Genomic DNA, 10,580 nt, shown 5'->3' on the forward strand with positions numbered 1-10,580 from the left:
TCATTATGGTACGATGACATGAACAAAGGAACAATTGTCCTAAAGACGCTGATCAAGGGATGCAAGCAATGTCTGCGGAGACTATCAGATAATGGCAGCGATGGAGCAATCAATCGAGGGTCTTACACTTTCCATGAACAATATAGAGAGAGAGCAGCGACAAAGAGTAAATCGCGAAAGAGTTGTTGAAGGAGTCAATTAAGATGAACAACCATGTGATTATCATTATGAAGAGGCACATTAGGGCATCAATCGTAAAACAACGCCATAAGGCATCAATTGCAAAGTAGTACTTCAAAACCTAAAACCCGTGAGAGGAGTGTAGCCGGGCGTGCATGAAGAGTTAGGAAGCGATTCAAAATAAGAAAACGCTAAGGATTATGGAAGGAGGCGCAGGAAGAGTTCAGATTACAAGATTAATGTCGATATTGTGGATTTTTATGGTGGTATGTATGTTGAAGAATTTTTAGACTGAATATCGAACGTAAAAAATTTCTTCCAATATATGGAGATTCCCCAAGATAAGCATGTTAAGCTTGTGCCATTTAAGTTAAAGGGTGCAGCGTTTGCATAATGGCAAAACATACAAAATTGAAGAACAGATGTAGGAAACGCATTGATCGAATCGCGACCTAGAATGCAGAGGATGATGAAAGAATATTTCCTGCCAGTTGATTATCAACAGTGGTTTTACGTGAAATATCAAAATTACAGGCAAGGAAATCACTATGTTGATGAATATACGAAGGAATTATCGTTTGCACATAAGAAATAACATGGATGAGCCAAAGTTTTGGACAGTTACAAAGTATGATGCCGGATTGAGACAAGAGCTGCAAGATGAGATTGTAAAGGCAATTTTAGATATAGGTACAGCGGTTGCTAGGGCAATGAAGTTAGGAGAACATAAGCAATGTGCTGTTTCTATAGCTCAGCAGAGGCAATTCACTAGTGTGCAAAATAGACTAAGCAGTGTTCAGGTGGAAAATAAGTGGAAAACATGTGCTGGTAGTAGTGAGGCACAACAACCAACGTAGTAGCGATCAAGGTAGCACCTGCCCAGACAGTAGCAGCCACCCAGATAGTAGAATAATCTTTATGCAAATCGTATGCTGAATAAGTGTTTAAAGTGTGGAGAACCAGGGCATAGATCGAATGACTATCGTCCTTAAAATGTGAGTTTGGTAGAGGTTAAAGTTGGTGAATCAGAGGTGAATAACGTTAAGGATGGAAATGACAAGGAGGCCTTGGAGTTGGAAGCAAATGAGGGAATATTGTTGAATAATATTGTGCAGAAAATTTAATTGGCACCGAAGTTTAAAGGGTATAATTAATGCAATAAGGTTTTCAGAACACATGGCACCATCAATGATAAGGTGTGCAACGTGATAATTGATAGTGGCAGTAGTGAGAACATAGTTTTGAAGGCACTGGTTGATGTGATGTGACTTTCGACGAAGAAAGATTTATAAGAGTGATGTGGTATACGATGTGGTGGATATGGATGCGTGCCATTTGTTATTAGGCACACTTTGGTAGTTTGATATAGGTGCGTGAAATACTACGTAGACAACTCAAGAGGGGGTGAATTGAGTTTTTAAAAATTATGCAATGCTTGAACAAAACTTAATGCAAATCTTAAACAAATTCAAAACAATAATAAATAAACCAATCAAAATATAAAGAGATAAGGGAAGAGAGATTCAAACACAAAGATTTTTACATGGTTCGGCTAACCCCCGCCTACGTCTACGCCTTTAAGCTTACCGGACTTGAGGATTCCACTATCCAAGCTTCCAAGGCTTTAAGAACTTTTACAATTGATTTCATAGGTGTCAATCAACCTTTACAACAAGAGATTATCTCAAATCTCTTAACCCAAATGTTTCCCACACTCACACTTTCTCAATTACAAGATTTTTCTCACACACAATCTATGTGTTTACAAATATATGCCCAAGGTGTGATTTAAAGAATGAATGAACAAATTAAAGCTCAAGAAATATTGTATTCTTAATAATATGCTCTTTGGTATTCATTGGATTCACTTTGATTTGGATCTAATGCAACCTTTTTTATAGTTGGAGCTGAAAACTAGCCATTATTGACTTTATGCACAAAGTCGGATCAACGTTAAGCCTTATCGGATCGCTGTTTTGACTTGAGCAAGTTACTGTTATGCTATAATTTCAAATTGTCGGATCACTGTTTTACAAATGTCGGATCGCTGTTAGTTTCCAGAAACAAACTCCAATTCTATTCTATATCAGTTAGCCATTATCTCCAAAACTGTTAGTCGTTTGCTACAATGAAATTATTTTATAAAATTATAGTTTTGCCTTCAAACATTATATAATTATATTATGGCCCAAATCTTAAAAATACTTTACAAATAGGTCCATTTTCAAAGTTTCATAACAATACTTGTTGATTTCCAAAACTTTTTGAAATTATACTATGACTCAACACTTTATAAAATATTTCAAATAGATCATTTCTATACTTTGAAAACAGTACTTGTTGATTTCAAAGTTCTATAAACTTTTTCAATTTAATGGTTTAAATTGAAAATAACAAATTTCATAAAATCAATTTTCCTTTAAGTAGAAAACCTTTATATTATGAAAATAATGATTTATTTAAAATGTATGAAAAATAATTTGAGCTTTTAAATGCTTAATCATTCTTAATTTTGTTTGTTATCATCAAAATCAACATTATGGATATATAAATATTAACATTGTGGTTCATAGAGGAAGAGATAATGTGTACAAATTTTGGTAGAATAGCAAGAAAGTTCATTTAATGCCTTTAACGAACAAGAATAAGAATCCTAAGGCCGAATAGAAGAATCTTTTTACTATTATGAATGTGTTGGAGAAAAATCAGTTTTTTAAATTTTTATAAAACATTTTAAGATCTCTCTCATACAATATATAAGAATTTATAATCTAGAAATCGTACCTTGAAAATTCGATTTGGCTTTTTCCGCTGAAGTGATTTAGGCTCCCAGATCACGATCCGTCACCACCACTCCTGTTAGATCACGATCCGTCACCACCACGCTTGTTAGATCACGAACTGTCACCAATGATCTTCCAGGTTATGACTCAGGTTTGATCTGCACTTGACGTGTGGGCGTCTTTATCACTACCAAAGCAACTAGCATGAGAAAATTTTTCTCTCAACAACAGAGAGAAAAATCTTTTTCTCTGATCTGTATAAAGTAGCTGCTACCCTCTTCTTTAGAGAAAATAAGCCTTTTTATATCTCCCTTTAGTGAAAACCCTAGGCTCCAAATAATAAAAATCAAAACTCACGTTACTTGCTTTTTCTATAGGGGACCCACCTTGTAAAATAACATAAGGCCCCTTACACACAAGCTAATTAAATGGAGCCTCCCACTAAATGATATATTTAGGTTTTTGACCCAAATAGCTAGTTATATTGCTTATTAATCCAGTAGTGGTGCAGTCAATTAAATGAGTTAACCCGGGGATCATTTGGGAACATACAATAGTAGCTATAACAATTAGGCCTGTAATTAAAATAGCCTAATTATTTAATTCCAAATCTACTCCACTAAAAGATTGGAATTGACCTCCATAATTGTATGCTCGAATAATAATTCGTCCCAAGCCACATTGATTTCTTTACTGCACAATCCTTTATACCACATCATTAATTAAATCGATATCTCAACTGTCCAATCAATTTAATTACATCTTGTTCCTTGATACTTATTGGTTTTCTCTAATGATTATTTTCAACATACTAAATATGTTGACACATTCTGGCCAGAGAATTCTATGATCAAGTGCCGAAAACCTATCAAGAGATGTGTTGTAAAAATTCTATATTGTTAATCCATAACTCAAATACTCATAATTGCTCCCACTAAGATACCGGGTAATCTTGACCACAAGTATGTGTCCTGCCATTGGTAACTCAAATGGAATAACAATTACAATCATGAAATCATAATTAACTCAAGATTAAGATAACAGTAAAATCAATGCTTATGAGATTTAATAAGTCTTACAGTTATTATAAAGTTAATTAAATCTCATATGTGATCCTATTTAATGTAGTCGTACTACATCAATAAATTCATACATGATTAAGACAAATCATTCAATGAATTCATTACAGTTTATACCTAAATAAAGTGCCCAACTTTATTTATCAACTGCGAACTAAATTTATTTAATCATAAGATAACTTGTATTTATGTTTTCTGTGAATCCACATGGTGATCACATAAATACATATAATATGATTAAATGGACTTTAATCAAAATATTAATGCAATTAAGATATTTGAATAAAATACCTCATTTATTTTATTAATTAGAAAAATTATTTATTACAATTAAATAAACACATATGCTTTTAAAGAGCACATTTTCCGAACAGAATGGACATCTGGAAGAAAATTGTGATGGTTGAAAGACCTACAAAAAGAAGATGAGTTTGAGGTGAAGTTTATTCCTGAAGAGGTGCAGCCATTGTTAACTGAGTTCGCTGACATTACACCATCAGAGATGCCAAATAGGCTACTATCTTTGCGAGATATCCAACATCATATAAACCTAGTCCTTGGTCCAACTTTACTTAACTTGCATGATTATCGTATGAGTCCTCATGAACATGCAATTTTACAATGATAGGTTAATGAATTGTTATGAAAGGGATTTATTCATGAGATCATGAGTCCATGTATTGTACCAGCTTTATTAGTGCCCAAGAAGGATAGGAGTTGGCATATGTATGCCGACAGCAACTAGATTAATTAGATTACGGTGAAATATCAGTTTTCTAGTCCGACATTTCAGAATTTACTAGATCAATTAGATAATGCTTGGGTTTTCTCGAAGATAGACTTGCGTAGTGAGTATCATTAGATTTTGATTGGGCCTCGAGATGAGTGAAAGGCAGCGTTCAAGACGAAGGAAAGGTTATATGAGTGGTTTGTGATGCCATTAAGATTGTTAAACACGCCGAGTATTTTTATACGCTTAATGATCTAGATTTTTAAGCCTTGTTCTTGCAAATTTATAGTGGTATATTTTGATGATATTTTGGTGTATTCTGTTGATGTAATGACGTATTTGGAGCATTTGAGAATGGTGATGAAGATGTTGTAGAGGAATAAGCTTTACATTAATATAAAGAAGTTTAGTTTTCTGTAGAATAATGTAGAATTTTTATGTTTTATAGTTGGTGTAGATGGGATTGGAGCTATTGAGTCGAAGTTACAAGCCATTAGAGAATGAGCCATATCTAAGACAGTAGGTGAAGTTAGGAAAGCACAAGTATGGACCAATTCACGTGGCACAGAGGATTAATGATAATGCTTATGTACTTCAGCTATCAGACACGTGGAACATTTTTCACACTTTCAACGTGGCTAATCTATTTGCGTATCATCCAAATGATGAGTAGTTATATCAGCCTAACTTGAGGACGAGTTCTTTTATAAGTAAGGGGGATTGATGTAAGATAATTGTGTATTACAAGCAGGGCACCTTCCGGAGGCCATAACTTGAGGTACATGTGTCTATTTTCGGCGTACAATATATTGTTTTGAAGCTTGCAATGAGACAAATCTAACCCAAACATTTATGTTGTTTTGCCTTGAGGTTCAGCCAAAAATTTCACAATATATTGTTTTTATCTTTTTCTATAACTCGGATTTAAGTGTCATTTATTTTTCTTTTCATATTTTAATTAGGAGAATTCAATTATCATATTATATTTTAGATTTACCTATTCTGGAAAATACGTGATATTTAGGCTTGTTATAAAAGGGCTTAAAATCCTGATTTTATTCATTCAGACTTTCAGTAAAATTTTATTATTATTAATTTTTAAAAATTATCAGCCATATACCTTTAAATGACACATGTATCAAACGTGTGTGAACACTTTTCAAGTGTATCACTCGTATACCCTAAGTTGACAAAACACTTCTGCCGTCCACCAATCCGTTAACTTCCGTTTGCAAGCGCTAACATTATAAGGGTAATTTAGTCTTTTAAGATTGACGAAACTTTGATTAAAAAAAACGACATGTCATCCCATTTACCTAGTAAAAAAATGACATGTCATCCCATTTATCGGATAATTGTTAATAATTGCTAAAAAAAAAACTACTTTACAACCGAATCTACTCCTCTAAAATTTAATCTAAATTTTTGAAGATCTACTCCTCCAAGCTCCAATTGGAAATTTTTATGGTATAATATGGATATTGTTTATGGATAATTGTTAATAATATGTACCATTAATAATTCATTTTTTAATAAAAAAATGTATTGTTAATAACAAAATAAAAAAAATTGTGTATTGAAAATTTACGTTAATTTTTAGGGTAAATTTATCTTTTTTACCTCATTTTGAGTTTCAAGGGCAAAATAGTCAATTTGCCACAATTCTGTTAACTTTCTAACGGAAGCTAATTGATTGGTGGACTTGAAAAGTGTTTTGTCAACTTAGGATATACGAGTGATACACTTGAAAAGTGTTCACACACGTTTGATACAGGTGTCATTTAAGGGTATATGACTGATAATTTCCCTTAATTTTTTCTATCAACAAACTCAATAACATTTTTGTTTCGTCAAACACATTGCACACTGCACAAGTAAATTGGATAATGCAGGATGTTCAACACACTGTATAAGTAAATTGTTGCTTAACTCAACCCAAAAACTAGCTCATGAGTTGAGGATCTGGGATGTTTTTCCTAACTCAACCCCAAAGCTACCTCATGAATTGAAGGTTGCCCAAGCTACAATTTAAGTGGATGATTGCCGTCCTCGCTCTCATTATTTTAATCAAACAGAAAATTATTGGACGAGTCAATTTCTTCCGTCATTATTTTAAATTAAGAAAATCACCGACCAGTTATTATATAAATTCATATTAGCTCTACTTGCAAAAAGTTTAAATAAAGTAACAGTGGGGTTGGACAAAGATTATATAAGGATGAGTTTTCGAGGCAAAAAGACTCAAAATAAGAAAAGAAAAAATGAGAATTATTCGCATCTAATAATCATGGAATCACCGACCAGCTTTAGATAAATATATAATTACCCCAATTTGCAAAAGAGATATTTATGGCCCCTTTTTTCATCACCTAATTTAAACTCTCTTTGAAGACATCCAATAATTTAATTAATTAGAGAGAAGGACAGCTGCAATTTTAGAAATTAAAAATATGGTTATGTAGACTCATAAATTTTTTAATAAGAAATACGATGATCTCATTTTAATGAAAATGAATTTCGAATATAATAACTAAAAAAATAATTTTCAAATTTTCAGTAAATATAAATATATAATAAATAACTTAATCTATATAATTGACTAATAATATTAAGATATATTTATTGTAATATACTAGACTTAATTTTTTAGAGTTAATAGAGTAAAAAAAAGTATAAATGGTTAAAAGAAAATTTTATTATCCCTTATGAAAAAATTAGAATTTATATAACCATTTCTCTGAATTTTGAGAATGTAGTTATTGTTTTCTAATTTAATTAAGAAAAAATTACAGGATGAGTCTTCCTTCCTATTCAAATTATGCAAATCACTGGGGTTGGTGGTAACTGGTAAGGGATGAGTTTCCAAGTAAACACTCAATAAGAAAAATTCAAATGAGATTTATTCATATTTAATCATGGAAATTTGAATCACCGACACTAGCCTTTAAATAAATACACAATTAGTGCAATTTGTGAATTTTTTGAATTAAGTAATCACCAAATTGTTAAAATAGCCAAAAACATGGCGTGATCGATCACAATCTTTCATTGAAATTTTACGCTAAAATAATTTTTGAATTAATTATTCTATTACATGTGCGGCGGCGTGACTTTTTCAAGATGAGTTTCCTGGAAGAGTATTCCACTACTGATGAAGAACGAGCAAATTAATTAATTAATGGATATATAACTTAAAATTAATATTGCAATCCAACAGCGAGAGAGGAAATACTGAAAGAGATGGAAATTGAGCGGTACCAACTCCACAAGCATCCTTTAACACTCTGTGAGATTGAGGGTGTTGATGGACCTCATTGCCTTGTCTGTGACATGGGATCTTTTCTCGACGGCTACAATTGCAGCAACTGTGAGTTTCATCCAGAGAAATGCTCTGTTTGCGACGGTAAACCCTCCGGTAGTTTTTATTTTTGCAGGGTGTGTTGGCCCAATCCTCCTTTCATTCATGAACCATGTGCTGAATTTCCACAAAAGATCCAAATCGCCTTGCGACTTTAATGTGTGTGGCATCGAAATTGATTATGGCATCAACTACCAGTGTGATTATTGCGACTTTATCATGCATCGTCAATGTCTGTCTCTAAAGCCGAATATAAAGTACCAAGCTCATCAGCATGATCTTCTTACTTTACTGCAGAATAATGATAAGTCCTATAAGAGTCAATGCCATGCATGCGGTTTTGACATTAAAAGTATTTTCTTTGTTCAGTGTCTTGAGTGCAGACTCAATTTTCATGTTCGTTGTGGTTCAGCTTCAGCCTCGCTACCACAAGTTGCTCAGCATAAAAATCACAGCCATCCTCTCTCCCTCGTTACTAATGAATCGAAAGCACTCGTGAAAGATGATTCCATTCTTCTTTACTGTAACGACTGTAAGGAAGAAATAGACCCTATGGCTGTGTTGAATCAGTACAACACACATGTTCGCTGTGTGATCACTGAGACACAACTCGGCGAAAGAGAGAGATATAAGCATTTCAGCCACCGTCATCTCTTGGTTCTTCTTGAGAGCAAGAAAAGCAAGTGCTACGCATGCAAAAGATTGAACATCCAGGGCAAGCCAGCATACGGTTGCGATCTCTGTGGATTTTATCTTCACCAATCCTGTTTTGAGCTACAAAAGGTGATATATCTTCACCAATCTCATTTACATTATCTCACTCTTCGAGATTCTTCAAATTCAGGAAAACGTGTATGCAAAGCTCGCGGTAAGCATTTAAATGGCCTTATATATCATTGTGCGAGCTGCGACTTCAATCTGGATCTTGACTGTGCTTCTCAACGCCCATCAATGAAAAAATGGAAAGTCTGGGGCGACTATGAGAGCAAATACCGAGTTTAAATTCTGAGCAATGTTTTATAAGATTAATGTAAACTACTTCCAATAATATTCTGATTGTAAATATCATAAATAGTGATTGTAATATCAATGTTATTAAAAAAAAAAAAATTCATCAATACTAGTATGATCATTATTCATTCTTCAATTCATTATTATGACCAATATTAGTACTAATCAAAATTTTTGTATGTTATTATTATCATCGATTTCTTTTTTTTAAAAAGTAAATCATAACTTTTCTTAATTTAATTATCATTATTTTAAATCTTCTATAAAATATTATTATTTATAAACCTTTCCTGAACAATAAAAATTTGTAATCCCAATTAAAATAATATAACAACAAATATTATACTGATTATGGTGAAACATGATGATATAATGTTGCCAACTTATAGTTATTAAACATCATGTAGAACTTAGCGCAACAGTTTGCTATTAGCAATGTTAAAAATTTTAATATTATTGTTAACCTTTACGCAACAAAATTAGTCTCGTTACGAAAAACACTATACAAGCACAAAAATAATTTTCTTGCTAACAATAACACAAATAATTTTCTGGCTAACAATAACTTTCTGCAATATTTTGATTTGTTATAACTGATGCAAGTGTTTATTATTGAAAGTCTGTAGCAACAAAATTACATTTAGTTTTCATTAAGCTTGCTAGGCAACAATAGCACTTTTCTCGCAAAAATAGCGTACGGCAACATAATATTTTGTTGCCATATAGTTTAATCTTCTCGCCTATTTGACATCAATAAAAATAACAAAATCTATTTCACTATAGCTATAAAGACAAATATTTGTTGCAAAACATCAGTTTTAGCAATAAAATAAGTTTTGTTGCAATAGAATTCGTAGTCAACGATGTATTTTCTTGTAGTGTATTATTGCTTTATCTATATGTGTTTTATTTATTACAATAAAAGTTTAGTTTATAATTAGGTCAGTATCATTGCTTAATTTACTCAATACCATTTAATTGGAAAAAGAAAGTTGGTCGGTATTTGTTTTACTTATAAAAGTTTAGCTTATAATTAGGCCGTAAATAATTTAAATTAAGAAAATTACGGCGAATTATTATATAGATTAATATCAGCTCCACTTGCAGAAAGTTTAAAAAGTTTAAATATAGTAGTCGACAACTTTTCAAAATAGTCATAAAAATTGCGAGATCGACGAACAGTTGAGTTGGTATATGTAAGCTGATGAGTTTCCAGGCAAAAAGACTCGAATAGTAAGAGAAGACAAATGAGATTTATTCGTATTTAATTATGGAATCACCGGCGGATTTTGTAGCCCTAGGAAAGAACAGGTGCAAATTTGAGTCTTATAAAAAATAAAAGTTATTTTTGACTAGCTTTAAATAAATATATAGTTAGCCCAATTTGCGAAAGGTATATTTAAGTTAAATATTCACCGACTTGTAAAAACGGCCAAAAG

The 10,580-nt window shown here is 32.3% G+C and overlaps 1 protein-coding gene across 2 annotated transcripts; it reads left to right on the top strand.

The window, feature by feature from the left end:
* The first annotated feature begins 7,924 nt into the window (after nt 1–7,924).
* Nucleotides 7,925–9,219, top strand: LOC127899207 (uncharacterized). 2 transcript variants are annotated; one of them, XM_052432502.1, is made up of 2 exons: nt 7,925–8,175; nt 8,543–9,219. In XM_052432502.1, the coding sequence occupies exons 1-2, from the start codon at nt 8,013–8,015 to the stop codon at nt 9,130–9,132; spliced, it is 753 nt and encodes a 250-aa protein (XP_052288462.1). In that variant the 5' UTR covers nt 7,925–8,012; the 3' UTR covers nt 9,133–9,219. The 2 variants fall into 2 exon arrangements, with proteins under 2 accessions (XP_052288462.1, XP_052288463.1); XM_052432503.1 differs by having other exon boundaries at nt 7,928–8,175; nt 8,500–9,219.
* The last annotated feature ends 1,361 nt before the right edge of the window (nt 9,220–10,580 follow it).

This window comes from Citrus sinensis, chromosome 8 (genome assembly GCF_022201045.2).
Source record: "Citrus sinensis cultivar Valencia sweet orange chromosome 8, DVS_A1.0, whole genome shotgun sequence".
In the NCBI taxonomy this organism is placed as follows: domain Eukaryota; kingdom Viridiplantae; phylum Streptophyta; class Magnoliopsida; order Sapindales; family Rutaceae; genus Citrus; species Citrus sinensis.

What these genes read in the sequence shown, in the direction of transcription:
- LOC127899207 (XM_052432502.1), top strand. Translation starts at nt 8,013, where the DNA reads ATGGAAATTGAGCGGTACCAACTCCACAAGCATCCTTTAACACTCTGT. An exon ending in GAAATGCTCTGTTTGCGACG is followed by an intron (nt 8,176 to 8,542) that starts GTAAACCCTCCG and finishes GTTGTGGTTCAG; the next exon opens with CTTCAGCCTCGCTACCACAA.